At 40.2% G+C, this 22,616-nt stretch overlaps 2 protein-coding genes across 3 annotated transcripts in view; one reads left to right on the top strand and one right to left on the bottom strand.

Moving 5' to 3' along the window:
- Nucleotides 1–5,333: 5,333 nt before the first annotated feature.
- RPRD1A (regulation of nuclear pre-mRNA domain containing 1A) overlaps nucleotides 5,334–22,616 on the top strand; it is a 78,267-nt gene continuing 60,984 nt past the window's right edge. Inside the window, exon 1 of one of the 2 annotated variants that reach the window (XM_008955673.4) lies at nucleotides 5,334–5,678. In XM_008955673.4, coding sequence (XP_008953921.1) covers nucleotides 5,528–5,678 — 151 coding nt within the window. In that variant the 5' untranslated portion in view covers nucleotides 5,334–5,527. The remainder of the gene's footprint in view (nucleotides 5,679–22,616) is intronic. The other variant, XM_008955672.3, reaches the window with a different exon arrangement.
- On the bottom strand, nucleotides 10,606–12,996 carry LOC100983620 (eukaryotic translation initiation factor 1-like). The gene has a single exon (XM_063597246.1). It carries the CDS (start codon nucleotides 11,139–11,141, stop codon nucleotides 10,800–10,802), a length of 342 nt encoding a protein of 113 aa, XP_063453316.1. The 5' UTR covers nucleotides 11,142–12,996; the 3' UTR covers nucleotides 10,606–10,799.

Raw genomic sequence — 22,616 nt, 5'->3', positions numbered from 1 at the left:
GTGGCAGCTCATATCTATTGGTGATGAGACTAAACAGTTTCCCCTAATTATATTATGATTATATTTAACAGTATTATCGGAATAGATACTGAGAGTATTAAGATATTATGGATAGTAAGAGTATTTTTTAAACTCCAAAGCCTTTAATTTTTTCTTTTTTCTTTGTTTTTTTTTTTGAGACAGGGTCTCACTGTGTCATCCAGGCTGGAGTACAGTGGTGCGATCACAGCTCACTGCAGCCTGGACCTCCTGGGCTCAAGAGATCCTCCCACCTCAGCCTCCCAAGTAGCTGGGACCACAGGTATGCACCACCATGCCCGGCTAACTTTTGTGCTTTTCATACAGAGTTTCGCCATGCTGCCAGGTTAGTCTTGAATCCCTGGCCTCAAGCAATACATGTGCCTTGGCCTCCCAAAATGCTGGAATTTCAGTCATGAATCACTGTGCCTAGCCTTAAAGCCTTTAATTTAGTTCATAAAATATATTATGCTGGGAGCAGTGGCTCACATCTGTAATCCCAGCACTTTGGGAGGCCGAGGTGGGAGGATTGCTTGAGTCCAGGAGTTCAAAGTACTAGGATTGCAGGTGTCAGCCACCATGTCTGGGCTTAAAAAAAATTCTTTTTTTGTAGAGATGGAGTCTCACTGTGTTGTACAGGATGGTCTTGAACTCCTGACCTCAAGGGTTCATTCCTGCCTCAGCCTCCCACATTGTTGGGACTACAGGCATGACCCACTGTGCCAGCTAGCATAATATTTTTGAGGTTAATCTGTCTTGTATCATGCATTATTATTTCATCTCTTTTTATGGCTGAATAATATATCACACTGGTTTTTTGTTTGTTTATTTGTTTGTTTGTTTTTTGAGATGGAGTCTCACTCTGTCACCCAGGCTGGAGTGCACTGGCGCAATCTCGGCTCACTGCAACCTCTGCCTCCTGGGTTCACGCCATTCTCCTGCCTCAGCCTCCTGAGTAGCTGGCATTACAGGTGCCCACCATCACGCCTAGAGAATTTTTTGGTATTTTAAGTAGAGACAGGATTTCACCATGTTGTCCAGGCTGGTTTCGAACTCCTGACCTCAAGAGATCCGCCCGCCTCGGCCTCCCAAAGTGCTAGGATTACGGGCATGAGCCACTGTGCCTAGACCACACTGTTTTGTGTGCTTTTTTTGTTTGTTTTTGGTTTTTTTTGAGACGGAGTCTCGCTCTGTCGCCCAGGCTGGAGTGCAGTGGCGCGATCTTGGCTCACTGCAACCTCTACCTCCCGGGTTCAAGCGATTTTCCTGCCTCAGTCTCCAGAGCAGCTGGGACTACAGGCACACGCCACCACACCCAGCTAATTTTTGTATTTTTAGTAAAGACGGTGTTTCACCATATTGGCCAGGCTGGTCTCGAACTCCTGACTTTGTGATCCACCCCCCCTTGGCCTCCCAAAGTGCTGGGATTACAGGCGTGAGCCACCACGCCCAGCCTGATATATGTTATGATATAACTGTAGCTTTGAAGTAATTTTTGAAATAAGAAACTGTGAATCCTCCAACTTTGTTTTTCTTTTTCAAGATTGTTTTGATTATTCAGGGCTCCTTTCAATTCCATATGAATTTTAAGGTCAGGTTTTCCATTTCTGCATAAAAGGCCATTGGTATTTTAACATGAATTGCATTGAATTTGAAGATTGCTTGGGGGTGTTATTGCCATCTTAAGAATATTAAATCCTCCAATCCATGAACACAGGATATCTTTCTATTTATTTAGGTATTTGATATATTTCACCAATATTTTGTAGTTTTCAGGATACAAGTCTTATACTTCCTTGGCTAAATTTATTCCATAGTATTTCAGCCTTTTTTGATGTTATTGTAAATAAGATTTTTTTCTTAATGTCATTTTCAAATTATTTATTATCAGTGTATATAAATACAACTCATTTTTGTGTGTTGATCTTATATCCCACAACTTTGCTGAATTTGTTTATGATCTCTAAATTTTGTGGGTGAATTCTTTAAGATCTATATCTAAGATCATATCTTCTGTGAATGGAGACCATTTTACCTCCTGCTTTCCAATTTAGAGACAAGATATAAAAACGAGTCATAAGTATCTAAAGGTATAAATAGTTACAGTCAATATTTTGAAAATATAGCTATAAGTAACAACGTCAATAAATGTAGATCTAACATCCTAGTGCCAAAAGCCATGGTACATTCATACATAGAATGTTCTGGGAGCCTGGAGCAGGGACAGCCAGATTAGACTGTGGACCAAGGAAGACAGAAGAGTTGGTGCTATGACTGAGTCACGGAGTGCTAAATCTAGCTGGAGAGAGAGAATACATATATTAAATTGTAAATAACATAGACTAGTAGTGTAAGTGCTAAATAAGGCATTCAGTAATTAAAAAACACAAGGAAGGAATTGACTGAGTGGAAAGAAAAGAAAGCTGAAATTTAAGGCAGAATTTAAGCTGAAATTTTAGGTAGAATTGAGACACAGAGGAAGACAGAGATAGAGAATGAGAAGAGTGGAAATCTCAGGTGAAGACACTGGGAGATGGGAAGTAGTCTTTGGTGGAATGGAATGGAATATTGTTGAAGATACTTTGAAGGTCTCAGGGGATAGATAGGTTTGGACAGCCTCAGTAGCTCACGTTCTATAATCCCAGCACTTTGGGAAGCAGGGACAGGAGGATGGCTTGAGCCTGAGAATTCAAGACCAGCCTGGGCAACATGGCGAGACCCCATCTCTAAAAAAAAAATTTAAAAATAAGCTGGGCATGATGGTACACCTGTAGTCCTAGCTACTTGGTAGGCTGAGGTGGGGGGAATCACCTGAGCCTGGGAGGTTGAGGCTGCGGTGAGCTGTGATGATGCCACTGCACTCCATCCTGGGCAACAGAGCGATATCTTGTCTCCTTTAAAAAAAAAAAAAGATAGGTTAAACTCGAACTAAGTTAAAGTTAAAAACTAGGCTAAATAGATTGGATAAACAAAAAGATGTACAATGGAGAAAGAAAGAAATGTAAAGATAGGAATAGATATTGGAGTGAAAAGAGGTGAAGGAAGAGTGAACTTCACCTCTACAACGATATCTCTGAACCTCAGGCACAAATATACATATTCTGTTCCTACTTGTTGGAAGTTCTTTTTCTTTTTCTTTTTTCTTTCTCTTTCTTTTCTTTTCTTTTTTTTTTTTTTTTTTTGAGATGTAGTCTCACACTGTTGCCCAGGCTGGAAGTGCAATGGCGCGATCTTGGCTCACTGCAACGTCCGCCTTCCAGGTTCAAACAATTCTCCTGCCTCAGCCTCCCGAGTAGATGGGATTATAGGTGCCCACCACCACGCCCAGCTAATTTTTGTACTTTTTGTAGAGACGGGATTTCACCATGTTGGCCAGGCTGGTCTCGAACTCCTGACCTGGTGATCTACCCACCTCGGCCTCCCAAAGTGCTGGGATTACAGGCTTGAGCCACCGTGCCCTGCCCTTCCTTTTCATTTTTTGAGACAGGGTCTTGCTCTGTTGCTCAGGCTGGAGTGCAGTGGCACAATCATGACTCACGGCAACCTCTGCCTCTCAGGTTCAGGTGATCCTCCTACCTCAGCTTCCTGGGACCATAGGCGCATGCCACCATGCCCAGCTAATTTTTAAATTTTTAGTAAAGACAGGGACTCACTATGTTACCCAGGTTGGTGTCTAACTCCTGGGCTCAAGCAATCCTCCCACCTCGGCCTCCCAGAGTGCTGGGATTATAGACATGAGCCACACATCTGGCCGCAAAGTTCTTGAACGATGCTTGTCAAAAGATAGTTTAGGAATTCCTATGGTTTCTTATGTATCTTTCTGGAAGTTTCTTGTATTAATATTTAGGGCCAGGCATGGTGGCTTACAACTGTATTCCCGGCACTTTGGGAGGCCGACACAGAGGAGGATTGCTTGAGCCCAGAGGTCAAGACTGCAGTGAACATGACTGAACCACATACTCCAGCCTGGGCAACAGAGTAAGACCCGGTCTCAAAAAAAATTTTAGAATATGATGGTGTATGCATTAGATTAACAATGAGATTTCTGTAATTAATTTTTAACTATATAAGTAATATATTCACGTATTCTTTTTGTAAAAATGAAAACAATATGGACACAATTTAAGGGCTCCAATTCTGATCCTCTCCCTGAGACCAGTATTCATGTGGTGTGTATTCCTCCAAACCTTTGCCATGAGTTTACGTACTTGTGAACCCATATGAACTACATACCTTTAAACAAGAAGTGGTATACTATACTTTTGCTTCTGTAATTAAAAAAAAATCCAGCTGGGCATGGTGGCTCACACCTGTAATCCCAGCATTTTGGGAGGCCAAGGTGGGAGGAATGCTTGAGCCCAGGAATTCGAGGCTGCAGTAAGCTGTGATCATGGCACTGAACTCCAGTCTGGGTGAGAGTGAGGCCCTCTCTCAAAAAGAACCCCATAAAAACCCACTCAAACCCTTCCAAATCCACCATATCTTGGATTAATCCATATTTTAAACTGCTGCATGTATTATGGAATATAGACGTATCTGTGTAGACTGCAACAGTGAATGTTCCAATTTTTCACTGTTACTGTGTTGGACTGAACACCTAGAATAAGCTTCCTGGTGCAAACATGCTGGTGTTTTTTCCAGCATTGACAGCAATTAGTGAAATTGCTAGGAAAGTGTATTCTTATAATTTTTAAATTTTTATTCATTTTCCATTTTTGTGGGTACATAGTAGGTGTATATATTTATGGAGTACATAAGATATTTTGGTACAGGCATGGCAATGCCTAATAATCGCATTATGCAAAGTTGGGTATCCATCCCTTTAAGCATTTATCCTTTGTGTTACAAACAATCCAATTATCCTTTTAGTTATTTTAAAATGTACAATTAAATTATTATTGACTCTAGTCCCCTGTTATGCTATCAAATACTAGGTCCTATTTATATTTAGTCCTTCTATTAGTCCTTCTATTTAGCCCTCCCCCACTACCCTTCCCAGCCTCTGGTCACCATCCTATACTCTATTTAGGAAGGTGTATTTTTAAACGTAATTGGTCATGCAAATAGTCTTTAAAGTGCCTGCCCCAATTTATACCAATTTACACGCCTATGTAGAGATCTGTAATCACTGCTTCTTTGACAGAGTTTCCCTTAAGGAGGGTTCAGGCCTGGCAAACTCCCACCATGCCTCTGAGAGTAACCCAGGCATCACGCCCCTGCCCGCCTCCCCTGCACTTGTTTCGGCTCCGCCCCTTCCGCCTGGCGGTTCCGCTTCTCGGCCGCGCGTTTTCCCAGGGCTTGCAGCGGGAGGGGCGGGGCGTGGGTCCCTGTGACGTCACTGCCGGCCGGACGCCATCTTGCTGGTTTGCGGCCGGTCTTGGATGAAGCGGCGGCCGTGGTGAGAGCGTGGGGAAGGGTGGGGTGAGGGGGCGAGGCCGCAGCTAGGGCGGCGAAACTCTCCTCCCCTCGGCCCCACCGCGTGGGACGGCGTGAACGTGGTGTCGGAGGGATGTCAGCCTTCTCTGAGGCGGCGCTGGAGAAGAAGCTGTCGGAGTTGAGCAACTCGCAGCAGAGCGTGCAGACCTTGTCCCTGTGGCTCATTCACCACCGTAAACACTCGCGGCCCATCGTCACCGTGTGGGAGCGGGAGCTGCGGAAAGGTGAGTCGCCCGCTTATGTCGGCCGCTTCCCACCACCCGGCCGGCCTCCAGGCGCCCCCGGGAACCCCGTTTCTCCAGCGCCCCCGGCTTCCCGGCGTCGGGATGCCAGCGCGCGGTGGTCTGCGGGCTTGGAGGAGCTGCGTGCACCACGCTTCTGCAAAGTCTGGGCTTAGATATTTATTGAATAAAGGAATGAATAATTAAAAAAGAAAACTCCGGTTAGCTTAACACGGAAACAGTAGCAGGGGGTTGGGACTCCACACCCAATTAGGGCCAGAAATTCAGGTGGTCAGGTATTTTTTTCATTCTGTGAATGATAATGGAGGATAAGGGAGGGAGAAGGTAGGGGAGTGGAAAGAAAAAGATTGGTGTGGATTTGGGAGTTACTTCCGTCATTTCTGTAACGCAGCACCTTATTCTTGTGAAATTAATAGAGGAATAGTTTTAGAAGTCTAATATAAGAAGATGGGTAATGCAGTGGAAAAGACTCTGAATTTGTAGATTTTGGAGGGTCTCAATTGGGCAAGTTTCTTATAACTTCTGCGTTGCAGATGCCTTACCTGAAAAGGAGAGATTTAGAGTAAGTGACCTAAAGTCCTTTCCTATTCTATGATTATATGCCCTAATGCAGTGTCTTTGTTTTGCAAAACATTTGATAGTGTTCTGTAAATGAAGTAAACTTTTTTGAGATGTCTGTCACTAAAATATTCAGAATCAGTTCATGTATGCAGAGCAACTTTGTAAAAAATTGATTATCCTAGTGCGACTGAAAATAAAAAATTTCATTTGCTTAGTCTGAGCTTGTACTTTAATTCTTAATTCATTGGGTAGAGTGGACACTCTTCATTATTGTTGCAAACATGCTGATGGATATGATGGTTTTTTATCAAGTGTTAAAGGTTTTAACCGTTATTAATCAAAATAGACGCTGGCTTACTAAACCTTGTGAAAGCTATATGATGTATGTACGTAACAGCCAAAATGTGAGCCAAAATGTTGGCTGTATAGAACGGAGACAATCTGTCCTTGTATATTGTTTGTGGTTATGAAAACGTCACCCATCCTTGAGAAGAAATTGATTTACAGCCCTGTTTTTCAGTTTATGTGTAAGTATATGTGTATTGGCCCTGAATGAGGAATTCATCTTCTGTGAGTGGACGGAAAGGTTTCAGAAACACTGATATAAAGGTCTGGAAAGTAGCTGTGAACTTTGAAAAGTCAGGAATTAGCTTTGCTTTTACATTTTACTAGATTTCAGAATCGGTAACAGGTTATCTTGTTTTTTTTTGTTTTTGCAGAGAGCATTTAGAAACACATGTAATCAGTATAGGGTTGATACCCAGACTCTCTTAATAATTATTACAAATCAGTAAAAAAAAAAAATGGCAGTACTGTTTATAGGCATTTCACATGAGGAAACCTGAAAGGTCAATAAATGATACTTAATCTTACAAATCAGGAAAAAGTAAGCCAGTGAGGTACCACTTTATGTTCATCAATTTGGCAAAATAGTATGACAATATGGATAATTGTTGCAGACAAAGAGAAACAGGAGCTCTTATACCACTTGGTGGGAATGTAAAAATATGTAACTATTTTGTAGATCAACTTAGTTGATGAAGTTGGAGGTATATATTAAATATATCCTTTGACTTAGCAGTTTTCTTTCTAGGAATATATTCTAGAAATAAGTATTGTTCTCAAGAATTGTTTATTGCAGCTTCATAATAACAAAATTGAAAACAAGTGAGACCCTGCCTGGGCAACATAGTGAAACCTTTTCTTTACAAAAAATAAGAAAACAAAAAAACCATTCCATTAGCTTGAGAATGGACAAATAAATTGTGATATTAATAAAATGTAATACTATCGAAAAGTTCTCACGAATGGACTAGAGCTGCATGAAACAACATGACTGAATTGAAAAACAAACAAAATCTTGACCTAAGAAAACAAGGTACAGACGAATAATGCTATGGGGTAAAGTCTAAAAACATGCAAAACAGTACTTCTTTTGTTTATAGATACCTATATTAAAATATGCATAGTAGTGACTAACACCATATTCCAAGATAGTGGTTGCCATAGTGTGTCCAGAATTGGTGGGTTCTTGGTCTCGCTGACTTCAAGAATGAAGCTGCGGACCCTCGCGGTGAGTGTTATAGTTCTTAAAGATGGTGTGTCCGGAGTTTGTTCCTTCTGATGTTCAGACCTGTCAGGAGTTTCTTCCTTCTGATGGGTTTGTGGTCTCTCTGGCTTCAGGAGTGAAGCTGCAGACCTTCACTGTGAGTGTTACAGCTCTTAAAGGCAGTGCGTCTGGAGTTGTTCCTTCCATCCGGAGTTGTTGGTCCCTCTCGGTGGATTCGTGGTCTCGCTGGCTTCAGGAGTGAAGCTGCAGACCTTTGCGGTGAGTGTTACAGCTCATAAAGGCGGCAGAGACCCAAAGAGTGAGCAGCAGCAAGATTTATTGTGAAGAGTGAACAAATCTTCCACCGCAGGGAAGGGGATGCAAGCGGGTTGTTGCTGCTGGTTTGGGTGGCCTGCTTTTATTCTCTTATCTGGCCGCAGCCACGTCCTGCTGATTGGTCCATTTTACAGAGAGCTGATTGGTCCGTTTTGACAGAGTGCTGATTGGTGGGTTTTATGATCCTTTAGCTAGAAACACAGCACTGATTGTTGCATTTACAAACTTTTAGCTAGACACAGAGTGCTGATTGGTGCGTTTACAAACCTCTAGCTAGGCACAGAGCACTGATTGGTGCATTTACAAACCTTGAGCTAGACACAGAGTGGTGATTGGTGCGTTTACAATCCTTTAGCTAGACAGAAAAGTTTTCCAAGTCCCCACCTGACCCAGAAGCCCAGCTGGCTTCACGTCTCATGGCACTCGCCGCAGGACTTTGCGGCACCTAGCTTGGGCACTCTAGCAGCCCAGAGGGAGCTCATCCCCCATCAAGCCCAGCAGGCACCCACCCGGAACCGTGCGTAGCCCAGGCTCCTGCCGGCGCCTCTCTCTCTACACCTCCCTGAGAGCAGATGGAGCCGGCTCCGGCCTCTGCCAGCCCCAGAGAGGGGCTCCCACAGTGCAGCAGCGGGCTGAAGGGCTCCTTGAGCACGGCCAGAGCAGACGCTGAGGCCGAGGAGGCGCCGAGAGCGAGCAAGGGCTGCTAGCACATTGTCACCTCTCAATAGGAGAAAGCTATCTAATATTTAACGTATTTAAGAAAATGGTGCAAATGTGGGAAAATTGTAAGATGTGCTTTTAGCAAGGTTTGTGATGTTTCCATATGTTTAAGTGTTTCATAAGTGGAAAACGTTAAAGCATATAAAAAGATGCTTTAGGAGGAGGGTGGTGGTGATGATAGTGTTGATAGTAACAGTGACGCTGATGAACATACCGCTGCTGCTTCAATCCTCATATTAGCCTGGGCTACTCTGCCAAGGGTATCCTTTTCTTGACAGATGACTGCTTTTGCAGGGTGTAGCCTTTGTGTCCTTCCCCTTTCCTGCAGTTTTGCTCATCAACTTCAGGATTCTCATCTCCTGTAGTTTAATGATAATGGCAATCAGTTACTGAGTACCAGACATTCTTTTAGTTATTTTACCATATCTTGAATCACATTATTTCTGCAGAATAATTATGAAAGGAATCGATCAATCTTGAAAGTATATTACAACAAACTAAAGAAAATTAGTTGAACATTTTGTGTTAAGCTAGGCATTCTTTAGTTTCTCAAAGTGTGTAAAGACAAAAATGTGAGAGTGAGAGAAGCTACTGTTTAAAATAAAAGAATGAGCTGGGTACTGTGGCTCATGCCTGTAATCCCAGCACTTTAGGAGGCTGAGGGAGGTGGGTTGCCGGAGCTCAGGTGTTCGAGACCAGCCTGGTCAACATGGCAAAACCCTGTCTCTACAGAAAATACCAAAATTAGCTGGGCATGATGGCGCGGGCCTAAGCTACTCAGGAGGCTGAGGTTGGGGGATCACTTGAGCCCAAGAGGTTTAGGCTGCAGTGAGCCAAGTGCGCCACTGCACTCCAACCTGGGCGACAGAGCAAGGCCCTGTCTCAGAAATCAAACAAACAAACAAATATAAGAATGAATAAGTAAAATTACATATGTTAGATAATGGTAGCCATTCAGTTATGAAGGTTTCCCTTCTTTTCCTACCTTCCTTATCTTTGTCTCCTTTAAAGAAAGAGTTTCTGTTTGGAGGGATAAACCTCAAGGCCTTTGTGAAGACCAAAATGGCATACAATTTTCCTGATAAATGCAGTAAAGTGTAACCAAAAATGTAAGTGACCATTTTGTTACTTCTTTATTAAGATGTAATTCACATACCACACCTTTTATCCATTCAAAGTATACTATTCAGTGGTTTTTAATATGTTTATAGAATTGTAAAGCTACCACCAGTTTTAGAACATTTTTATTACCCAGAAAGAAACTCCATGCCATTTAGCTGTTGTCCCCAGTCCCCCATCTCTCCCAACCCTAGGCATCTGCTAATTTACTTTGCCTCTATAGATTGGACTATTTTTACCATTTCATATGAATAGAATTATATAGTATGTGGTCTTTTGCGTGTTTTCCATCCATGCTATAACATGGATGAGCCTGGAAAACATGCTAATTAAAAGAAGCCAGTTGCAAAAGACCACTTACTGTCCTTCAGTCCTTTTTATGGCCGAATAATATTCTATTGTATGAATTTAGCCATTCATCAGTTGATAGACGTTCGAGTTGTTTCCGCTTTTTGGCTATTATAAATAATGCTGCTGTGAGCACTCCTGTACAAGTTTTTTTTTTTTGTGTGGATATGTTTTCATCTTGGATATTTACTGAGGAGTGGAATTTCTGGGTCATGTGGGAATCCTATGTTCAACCTTTTGAGGATCCACCAGGCTATTTTCCACAGTGGGTACATGTTTTTTTTTTTTTTTTTTTTTTGGCTCTTTTCAGTTTATTGCATGAAGGAGTTACACTAGTCCAAGTTAAAAGCGGACCCCAAATGGTTACATTATACAAGCTGTGAGGTTTTTAAACTTGTGACAAGGGACAGAAGGGAAATTCTACTCATTGCAAGGAAATCCTCACTTAAGCTTCAGTGAGCCACAAGCACTTAAAACCCATGAACCTTCAGCTGATCGTCCTTAGCCAGTCCAATCTCTACGAGGAACTGGCATATGTTCTTGCGTTGGTCACCCTGTAGCTGAATTACTTCTCCATATTCCGGATGCTCAATTACAGTACCATTGCAGGCAAACTTTTTCTTAAACGCCTTCACTAGTTTCTTTTTATCGTAATCATCAGCGATCCCTTGGACAGTAGTAAGGGTCTTCCTGCCGTTTCTCTGTTGAATTCTTATATGGATATAATCCTCAGTGCCAGCAGGAAGCAGGTCATCACCCTTACTTGCATCAGCAAAGGAGTCGAAAGAGTGGAGGTTCTGGATAGCGGACATACGATACGATTCCTTTTCCTCGGTGGAAACGCGCAGGCGGCGGCGGCGGTGGCGGGAGAAGGCGGGCAGGGGGGAACGGAACGTCGGGAAGCGAGGGGGCTCAAGGGGGAGGCTGCTGAGTCCTCGGCGGCGGCTCAGTGACTGGGGCCTGGTACATGTTTTTAAAATACATTCCTACCAGCAGTGTATGAGGGTCCAGTTTTTCTACATCCTTGCTAATATTTGTTATCTGTCTTTTTGATTACAGCTGTCCTAGTGGGTATGAAGTGGTACCTCATGATTTTGATATGCATTTCCCAGATGACTAATGACACTGAGCCTATTTTCATTTACTTATTGGCCATTTGTTGTCTGGAGAAATGTCTATTCTACCTATTTTAAAATTTGTCTTTTTATGATTGAGTTGTAAGTGTTCCCAATGTATTCTAGGTACAAGTATTGTATTAGATTCATACCACAAATATTTTCTTCCATTCAGTGGGTTGTCTTTTTACTTTCTTAATAGTGTCCTTTGAAGGTGACTGTTTTAAACTGTAAATGTCTCAGTCAATACTAGGCTAAATTTTAAAACTTAATATACATCATTGATTTATATTCATTTCTGTAGAAATATTGACCATGAACATACCTGAACTTAGAAACCAACACTAACATTTGGGCTCTTTTCTACACACACTCGCTGAAAGATCTCTGTAAGAGCTGTAGAAAACAAGATGGATAGGAGGAAATTCTTTGTAGTTGGTGAAGGTCACTGCCTTCCCTAGTCTAGTGATTGTATCCTTTGTACCAGCCTCTTTTATGTTATATTGGTGTCTTAACAAAACTGTAAGTGCCTCAACCGCTTAAAGTATGTTAACTCATCCTGTATTTATTGATTGTGTATTACAATGGTAAAGAAAACAAAGGGAAAACAGTTTATCCCTGCCCTCAGAATTTATAGTCTTGTGGTAAGGGCAACCAATAAACAAAAAATTTTAAATATAAATTTTGTGTTTAGTTCTTTGAAGGAGGAAATCTTTAGTTAGAGGGAAATCATCTCTGCAAGGTGACGTTTAATAAAAGACCTCTTTGAACAAGTTGCGGGGGTAGGGGGGCTTGGGCCTGCAGCCACTGGGAATATGTGAAAGTGCTGAGGTGATACATAGCTTTGGATGCAAAGAGCCAAACCTGGAAATGGTCAGCCTTTGAATGCCTGTTAACTTTGTTTCCTAAATTTTTTTTTTATGAGACAGTGTCTCACTATGTTGCCGAGGCTGCTCTTGAACTCTTGGGCTCCGGTGATCTTCCTGCCTCAGCATCCCGAGTAGCTGGGACTACAGGTGCACACTACCATGCTGGGCTTATTTTTTCTAGGGTTGGCAACAATTAAAATAATACATTATTTAAGGTTTAGATTTTCCTCCTATTTGTAATCATTTGTTGAAATCAGCACTTTTTCAATAAGCTATGTTAGATATCTTTCAGGGAACTAATTACCATTTTATATTGTATTATAGGTTGGGGGGTTACATATTGGTTGTGAAGTAGATAGTGGGCTCCTTCAGGTTGTTTACCTATTTCAATTTTTAGCTCCCCAGCATACTGCGTTTGATGAAAGTTTTTAAATATTCGTTGAATTAACATTCGTATTCACTAATACGGCTTAAACTTGTAAGATGTGCTAAAATAAGTACTGTATATTCTTGGCTGTTCTTATTAATTTGGTTTTAGCAAAATGGAGAAGTGAAAGAACATTTTTCTTTTTTATTTTTTTTGAGACAGAGTCTTGCTTTGTTACCCAGGCTGGAGTGCAGTGGCGCGATCTCGGTTCACTGCAACCTCCATCTTCCCGGGTTCATGCCATTCTCCTGTCTCAGCCTCCCAAGTAGCTGGGACTTTAGGCGCCCGCCATCACGCCTGGCTAATTTTTTTGTATTATTAGTAGAGATGGGGGTTTCACCATGTTAGTCGGGATGGTCTCGATCTCCTGACCTTGTGATCCGCCCACTTCGGCCTCCCAAAGTGCTGGGATTACAAGCGCGAGCCACCACACCCGGCCAAAAGAACATTTTTCATTTGCTTTAAAAATATATAGCAACATAAATCCTAAAAATGAAGAGAGTCTGTTTTAAATTGACAGTTCAGTGGCTTTTATATTGTCTGATACTGTTACTTGTTTCTCTTTCAGAGTTAGAATTGAAAAAGTAAGTAGACAATGCTTGCACCTTCTAAGTTATTATATTTAAGAGGATTAATGTTGTCAAACTGACATGGTGACTCCCATGTAGTCATCTTGCAGCTTCAATAGTTATAGTCTTTCTTAACACTTAAAAAAACTTAATTTCTTCAGATATCAAATATTGAGCCAGTATTTATTTCCGTGATCATTTCACTTTTTTAGAAGCCATTTGTTTGAATCAGGATCCAAGTAAAGTTCATTTATTGCAATTGATTACTACGTAAATAAAGTTCCTTTACATCTATGGGTGCCATCTGTCTTTTATTTTAAATGTATTCTTTGAAAAAATCAAATTGGTTGTTCCAAAGAAATTCTTATTCTAGACCAGGAATTTCTCCTACTTTCTGGTTTGAAGATCTCTTTACTCTTAAAAACTGAAGATTCTAGATCTTTTGTTTATGTGGGTTATATCTATCGCTAGTTACTACAATGGAAATTAAAACACCTAAAAATTTATTTAATAATTATTTGTTTTAAAACTATAATACTAAATCGATTCATGTTAAATAATATTTTAAAAATTTTTAATTAAGGCCGGGTATGGTGGTGCATGCCTGTAATCCCAGCACTTTGGGAGACTGAGGCAGGTAGATCACATGAGGTCAGGAGTTTGAGACCAGCCTCGGCAACATGGCAAAACCATGTCAGTACTAAAAATTTAAAAATTAGCCGGACGTGGTGGTGCACATCTGTAATCCCAGCTACTTGGGAGGCTGAGGCACAAGAATCACTTGAACCCGGGAGGCGGAGGTGTTGCAGTGAGCTGAGATTACTCCAAGCCTGGGCGACAGACTGTATCTCAAAAAAAAAAAAAAAGATTTTTAAAATTACAAATGGACACATTGTAATTGTATGTATTTATGGGATACAGTTTGATGTTTTGATAGATGTATATGTTGGTCTAATGATCAAATAAGGGTAGTTAGTATCCATTACCTCATGCAATTATGGTAACATAACATTTTTAATGAAAACCAGTTATATTTGCTAAAAAATACCAGGGAAAGGAGTGATTATTTTATATTTTTTCAGATCTTTATAAGATCTCTCTTAATAGAAGCCTGCTGAATTCTCGTGTCTTTTTCTGCATTCAGTCTTGCTGTATCACATGACCTCTGCAAAACAACACTGTACGCTTGTGAGAGAATGAGAGTGAAAAAAGGCAAATAATAGATGAGCATTCTTGTGAAAGTAGTTCTGACTTAATGGACCCCATGAAAGTGTCTTGACCCCCTGGAATCCACAGACTGTTGGCTGAGAAGTGGACCATTTTCTGAATATTGATAATTAGATCAAGAGACTAGGATACATTGCTTTGCCTTAAGCAGACATATCCCTCTAAAATATTAATTCCCCAGAAAAGCAGAAACTGAATTTATAAAATTTCCCTTTGGCCTGTAACGTAATTTTATTTAGGTTCTCTTTCCTGTGACGTTAAGGTTTTTTAAAAAAAGATGTTGATGTGATGTTTTTACAGCTGATTCAACAAATTATCTCTAAATTTCTTATAAAAATAAAAGTGTGTTCCTATACTAAACAAACATAATCTGTAATTTTACAGGCTTTTTTTCTTGATAAAATAAATTTTTCATTCAAAATGTACAAGTAGAAGTTTCTTCTGTTGGTTTTCTGGCCAGGTGCAGTGGCTCATGCCTGTAATCCCAGCCAGCACTTTGGGAGGCTGAGGCGGGTGGATTGTTTGAGGCCAGGAGTTTGAGACCAGCCTGGGTGACGTGGCAAAACCCTGTCTGTACTAAAAATACAAAAATTAACGGGGTGTGGTGGTGCATGACTGTAGTCCCAGCTACCTAGGAGGCTGAGGTAGGAGGATTGCTTAGAGTCTGGAGGCAGAGGTTGCAGTGAGCCATGATCTGGCCAGTGCAGTCTGGCCTGGGCAACAGAGTGAGACCCTGTCACAAAAAATACAAGAAGTTTCTTCTATTAGTTTTCTTTATTCAAGAAATACTTGTTGACCTCCTTACTGTCTTAGTGAACAAGGATGATTGAGCAGATAAAGGGACATACAGCTGTGTTCATGGAGCTTACATATCAGCCAGGCAAGTGGACTTTGCTAAACTAGTAACTGCACAGTAATACAAAGGAGAAATGTAATTGGGAACCTATCCTAGTTTATGGAATCAGGGGAGGGTCCTTTGGTTTAAGATTTGAAGTATATGTAGAATTTACAAGGAGCTGTACCAAGAATATAGACATAGGTTTTAGCTGTTGTAATCATTTGAATGTGGTCTTATGTAGAACAGCATTATTTGACTTTTCAAATAGAACATTTCTGTTCATAAGTCCTTTCTGGAGGTAGACAGGATAATACACATTTAGATAAACTTTTATTTATTTATTTATTTTTTGAGACAGGGTCTTACTCTCTCACCCAGGCTAGAGTGCAGTGGCATGATCTCAACTCACAGCAACCTCCGCCTCCTGGGCTTAAGCGATCCTCCCACTTCAGCCCCCTGAGTACTGGGACTATAGGTGCACACCACCATTCCTGGCTAATAATTTTTTTTGTATTTTTTGTAGAGACCATGTTTGCCATATTGCCCAGGCTGGTCTCAAACTCCTGGGCTCAAGTGATCCTCCCGTTTTGGCCTCCAAAGTGCTGGGATTACAGGCATGAGCCATGGAGCCTGGGCTAGATAAATGTTTAGTGTTTTATGTCTGAAAATAAGTGACTTAAGGTGTGTGTGTGTGTGTGTGTGTGTGTGTTTGTGAGATAGATATATATGTTTGTTGTTGTTGTTCTTGTTTTTTGAGAGACAGGGTTTGGCTCTGTTGCTCAGGCTGGAGTGTGGTGGCCGATCAAGGCCCACTGCAGCCCCAACCTCCCAGGCTCAATCAATCCTCCTGGGTAGCTAGGACCACAGGTGCATGCTACCATGACTGGCTGATTTTTTTTGTTTTTTTTGTAGAAACAGGGTCTAGCTGTGTTGCTGAGGCTGGTCTCGAACTCCTGGGCTCAGATGATCCTCCTGTCTTGGCCTCCCAACGTGCTGGGATTATAGGTGTCAGCATCGTGCCTCACCTTTTTAATTTATTTTTGTTTGTTAAAATGTATTAAGAGGATTATACAGAAAAAAGAAAAATAGAAGGACTATAATGATGAATTATTTATTTAGTCATCTTGCTGTCATCTGAGCTTTTTGGTCATTTTGGTTCTCTTGCATAACTCGTGGCTGTTCTAAGGTGCCTGTTCCTCTTGTTCTCCTTTTTATAGCTTTTTCTTCTTTGTATCTGTAATAACTGGTAATTTTTTTTTAACAAAATGGTTTACCATACTTATGTTGAATGCTTGGATTTTCCAGGTGTATTTCTAAAAATACTTATTTAGTAGGTAATATGCACATAATATGAAATTTAAAAGGCAAAAAAGGCTGGGCGTGGTGGCTCACACCTGTAATCCCAGCACTTTGGGAGGCCGAAGTGGGCAGATCACTTGAGGTCAGGAGTTCAAGACCAGCCTAGCCAACATGGTGAAACCCTGTCTCTACTAAAAATACAAAATTTAGCTGGGTGTGGTGGCAGGCATCTGTAATCCCAGCTACTTGGGAGGCTGAGGCAGGAGAATCGCTTGAACCTGGGAGGTGGAGGTTGCAGTGAGAGGAGATTGTGCCACTGCATTCTAGCCTGGGAGACAAAGCAAGACTCCCATCTCAAAAAAAAAAAAAAACAACAACAAAAAAACAAAAACAAAAACCCAAAAGGCTGTAAAGAATGTTATATGGGTTCTTTCCATTCCTATTCCCTCCTTAACCATTTCTCTACCCAGAATCAGTCTGTTAACAGTTTAATGGCATTGCTTCATTTTAAAAAATGATTGCATTGTATTTCATTTTATGGATGTGCCAAAATTTACATAATTGTTATTCTGTTGATGAATGTTTAGGATGTCAGTTTTTTCTATTAACATTTTTCTATTAAAATTTATAAATTTATGTTAGTAAATATTCTAGTATTTTCTTAATGGTTTCAGGTGATGATTTAAGAGACCTTGATAGAAGTGCTAGGCATTAGTGTATCACACAATTTTGTGAAAAGTTCTTTTTTACCTCTACCCATTTGAAATGCTACCTTAAGTTTTTCTGTGTATCTGGGTGTATTTTCACTCTCATTCTGTTGCATTGATCTGTCCACTCATGTAGCACTGTTACACTCTTTATTATGTTTTCATGTCTGATAGGACATCCACCCTCTCAGACATGCTTTTTTCCCTTCAGCAATTACTCTTCCCTGTTTCAGAGTTTTCTTGTGTATTCTTGTTTTGTTTCTCTGTATAAATTCTAGAATCAATTTGTTATTTATAAGAACAAATTTTTTGATATTTCTGGAATTATCACTTTAATTTGTTACAGTATCTGAAAGACTGTACGTCTTTATAATGGCAAATGTCAGGCTGAGAACTGTGCAGTGTTATTTTAAATGTGTATTTGTTTAAGTGATTTTCAGATGTCACTTCATGATGCTTTGTAAAAAATCTTCTAAAGAGTATCATGAAATGCACATTTAAGTTTGAAATAATTGTCTAACTTTGTGCTAAATGTATCTTACTTGATTCTCGTACAGGCTAATAGAAGGAAGTATTGAAGGATTAAGTCGCATTATGAAAAAAGACTTAAAACTGAAAACATCAATTAGTTTTTCTCTAAGTTGGGAAATGGTTTGTATTGATTGATTTTTGTGATGGCACACTTTGGTCCAGTTAAAGGAACATCATTTTGCTTCAGAGTACGGTTTAAAAATACCTTAGACATTTAATCTAGCAAATCATTTTTGTCAAGGACAGTATTTTTGCCAAACTCTCAAAAAATTTCACTTTTCTTAGTTGAATATCATGAGGTATTATCTTGAACAGCATTTGTGATGGTTAATTTTCTGTGTCAACTTGACTGGGCAACAGGATGTCCAGACATTCAGCCAGCCATTTCTGGATATGTGTGTGGAGGTGTTTTCTGGATGAGATGAACATTTAAATCAGACTAAGAAAAACAGATGCCCTCCCTAGTGTAAGTATGCCTTATCCAGCCGGTTGAAGACATAAATAGAACGAAAAGGTTGATTCTTCAGTGAATAAGAGAGAACTTCTGCTGACTGCCTTTGAGCTGGGACTTTTTTTTTTCTTTCTTTCTTTTTTTCTCCTGCCTTTGGACTCAAACTGAAGTATTGGCTGCTCTTCCAGGTCTCCAGTTTGCCAGCCTTCAGACTGGAACTTCACCATTGGTAGTCCTGGTTCTAAGGCCTTTGGACTTGGACTGGAACTACTTCATTGGCTCCCCTGGGTCTCTAGGCTGTCCTGCAGTCTGAACTGCAGATCGTGGGACTTGTCAGCCTCCAGATTTCCCATGGCCAATTCCTTATTATCAGTCAATATTTCTCTCTCTCTCTCTCTCTCTCTGTCCTATTGGTTCTATTTCTTTGGAGATCCCCAAGTAAAAGTAATCTGAGCACTTCATCTAGATTTACTAACATTTTATTTATTTATTTACTTACTTATTTTGAGATGGAGTCTTGCTCTGTTGCCTAGGCTGGAGTGCAGTGGCGTGACCTCTGCTCACTGCAACCTCTGCCTCCCTGGTTCGTGATTCTCCTGCCTCAGCCTCCCGAGTAGCTGGGATTACACGTGCCCACCACTACATCTGGCTAATTTTTTTCTATTTTTAGTAGAGATGGGGTTTCATCATGTTGGCCAGGTTGGTCTTGAACTCGTGACCTCAAGTGATCTGCCTGTCTCGGCCTCCCAAGGTGCTGGGATTACAGGCATGTGCCACCATACCCGGCCATAGATTTACTAGCATTTAATCGGTAAATCAATCAGTGTGGGTGTATAATTTGATGCTTTAGATGGTGTTTTTACTTTCTGTCATAAATATGCTGATGATTTGATGATCTTTTTTTGTAGCCCCAGTCTCAGTGTCACTGAATGGCATTTCCTAAACATCCCAAACTTACTGTGCACATAAGCCCTTTTTTGTCATCTTCCCCCATTCCTATTCCTCTTCCCTGTTGCTCTGCCTTTCCTATTTCAGTGAACGGCATTACTAATCTTCTAGTTGCCTATGCTCAGAACTTCAAGATTGTTTCAACCCCTTCCTTCATAGTTTTCTCACCTTCAGCTTTTTTTGTTGTTGTTTTTGGCAGCATCTCCCTTTTCCTTTTTCACCCCACTGCCTAGGTTCTCATATTTACTAACATTCTTGTAGTAGCCTCCCAGCGGATCTCCTGTGTCTAATCTCATTTACCTACTAGCTGTCCTCCTTACTCATGTTAACGTAGAATTAGTATATGACCCAGTAATTTCACTCCTAGGTATATGTTTACGAGACTTGAAAACAGATATTCAAACAAATACTTTATAAGAATTCTCATAATAGGACAGTTGATAGTGACCAAACGATTGAAACAACCTGCATGTTCATCAGCAGATGAATGGATAAACAAATATATCCATTCCAGCATATATCCACACGCTGGAATATTATATTCAGCTATAAAAAGGAATGAAGTACTGATACATTCTACAGTGTGGAGCAACCTCAGAAACATGCAAAGCAGAAGGCGGCAGACACAAAAAGTCACATATTTTCATGTAATTCCATAATATATGAAATATATAGAATAGGTAAATCCATAATACTCCAGGGGGCTACAGTGAAGAGAGGAATGAGGAATAACTACTTAATGGGTGTGGGCTTGTCTTTGGAGGTGCTGAAAATATTTTGGAACTAGATGGAGGCAATGGTTACATAACCTTACAAATGCTCTGAAAACCCCTGAATTGTGTGCTTTAAAGTGGCTAAATTTATGGTATGTGAGATTCATTTCAGTTTTATAAATGATGTAAGTATCTTGTACTTTAATGTGTCTGTGTGCTTTTATATACTTTTTCTTTTCTCTATTTCTCCTCTATCCCCTAGTCTCCAGACTCTCATGACAACTCCTCTCTGCAGGTTTTTATAGTCTCTCCTGGGAAGAATTAATTGTTCACCCACCAGTCATCCCTAGTTCTGTTTTTTGAGATGGATTCTTTAAAACTTTTTTTTTTAATTTAAACTTTAAAAATTTAAATTTATAATTTCAGTTAACATCTTAAATTTGAATTGAGGTTGGGTGTGGTGGCTCACATCTGTAATCCCAGCACTTTGGGAGGCCGAGGCAGGCAGATCACGAGGTCAGGAGCTCAAGACCAGCCTGGCCAACATGGTAAGACCCAGTCTCTACTAAAGATACAAAAAATTAGCGAGGTGTGGTGGCACATGCCTGTAATCCCAGCTACTCAGGAGGCTGAGGAAGGAGAATCGCTTGAGCTCGGGAGGTGGAGGTTGCAGTGAGCTGAGATCGTGTGATTGCACTCCACCCTGGGTGACAGGGCAAGATTCCATCCCCCCCCCAAAATAAATGAATTGATACCAACTTATCTTCAATAGCATACAAAAACTCTGTTCTTCTATAGCCCTGTCCTCCTTTTATGTTATCACAAAGTACATCTTTATATGTTGTGTGCCATTTGATAAAACATGTTTTTTGCATTTGATTTTTAAATCACATAGGAAACAAAAAGAGAAGTGACAAACTAAAGATACAACAATATCGGCTTTTATATTTACTTAGGGAGTTACCTTTACTGATGTTCATTATTTCTTATGGCTTCTAGTTACTATCTATCTAGTATCCTTTAATTTCATCCTGAAGGACTGTCTTTAGGATTTCTTGTAGGTCAGGTTTACTAGTAACAAACTCTGTCAGCTTTTGTTTAGCTTGAAATGTCTTAATTTCTCCTTTAGTTTTGAAGGATTGTTTTGCTAAGTATAAAAGCTTTGTTGACAGTTTTGTTTTTTTTTTCTGTTAGGATGTTAAATACATTGTCTCACTGTTTTCTGGTCTCGTGGTTTCTGATGAGAAATTGGGTTTTAATCTTACTGAGACTCCCTTCTTGATGCTTTCAAGATTCTCGTTGTCTTTGTTTTTGACTGATTATAATGTGTCTTAGTGTGGGTTTGAGTTTATCTTGCTTGAAGTTTGTTAAGCTTTTTGGATTTGTAGATTCACGTCTTTCTTCAAGTTTTGGAGTTTTCAGTCATTAGTTAATCATGTATCATTTCTTCATCCCTCTCTCTTGCTTTTCTTTTTGTAACTTCATCATGCATTTGTTAACTGGCACATCCCTTAGGCTGTGTTCAGTTTTCTTCATTCTTTTTCTTTCTGCTCCCCAGACTCAATAATTTTAATTGTCTTCAAATTCACTAATTTTCCCTACTTTGACATTATCCATGGTGTCATGTACTTTTAACTGTTGTTATTATAGCATTTATCTATGATAATGTGTTGAATTTCTTATTATTGGAGGACTGAACTTACTTCTTTATTCCCTCAGAACCTAGCATACAATAGACACAATAACTATGTGTTGAATGAGTTACTGAATGAATGTTGAAAAGTGTGTAGAATCTGAGGGTTTTAGAATTGGAAGGGGTATTAGAGAATATTTGTTTTTTTCTTTTAGAACTAGTGTATGATTTAGGAACTTCTGGTATCTTGAGCCAAATAATGAACCCCCAGTTATATTTTCTTGGTTGAGAAAGACCTGAAAAATTTCCAGCCTTTTTAGTCTATTGTATTGTTCCACCCTTTTCATACTTAACCCTTTTTAGAGCAGTAGTCTTTAAAGTATGGTCAACAGACCCCGGTGGATCACCAAGACCCTTTTAGGGGGGTTATATGGGTCCAAAAGGTCAAAATGATTTTGATACTACTACTTAGGCTTTTTTGTCCTTACTTGCTATATTGACGCATGTCTTGATGATATAAAAGCATAGGTGGGTGAAAACCAGTAGCACCTAATCATTAATTAAGGCAAACTGTACTAGTAATCATTGTATAGTTTTCCATTGAACAACATAGGTCTGACCTTTGTGGGTCCATGTATACATGAATTTTCTTCCTTACACAGCAAGACCACCAACTCCCTAAGTTTTGGGAGGGTCAAAAATTATATGCAGGTTTTTGATTGTGTGATGGGTTGGTGCCTGTAACACCTGTGTTATTCAAAAGTCAACTGTATTTTTAATGCCACACACCCACAGTTTAAAAAATCAGTTTTACCTAATGTGCACATTAAAAGCAGTAAAAAAAAAAAAAAGAAAAAAAAGAAAAGAAAAATTAATTCTGGTGTGGTAGCTCACACCTGTAATCCCAACACTTTTGGAAGCTGAGGTGGTTGGATTGCTTGAGCCCAGGATTTGAGACCA

This window comes from Pan paniscus, chromosome 17 (genome assembly GCF_029289425.2).
Source record: "Pan paniscus chromosome 17, NHGRI_mPanPan1-v2.0_pri, whole genome shotgun sequence".
Taxonomy (NCBI): domain Eukaryota; kingdom Metazoa; phylum Chordata; class Mammalia; order Primates; family Hominidae; genus Pan; species Pan paniscus.
The sequence above is the reverse complement of the archived record's forward strand: the minus strand, read 5'-3'. Positions and strand labels throughout refer to the sequence as shown.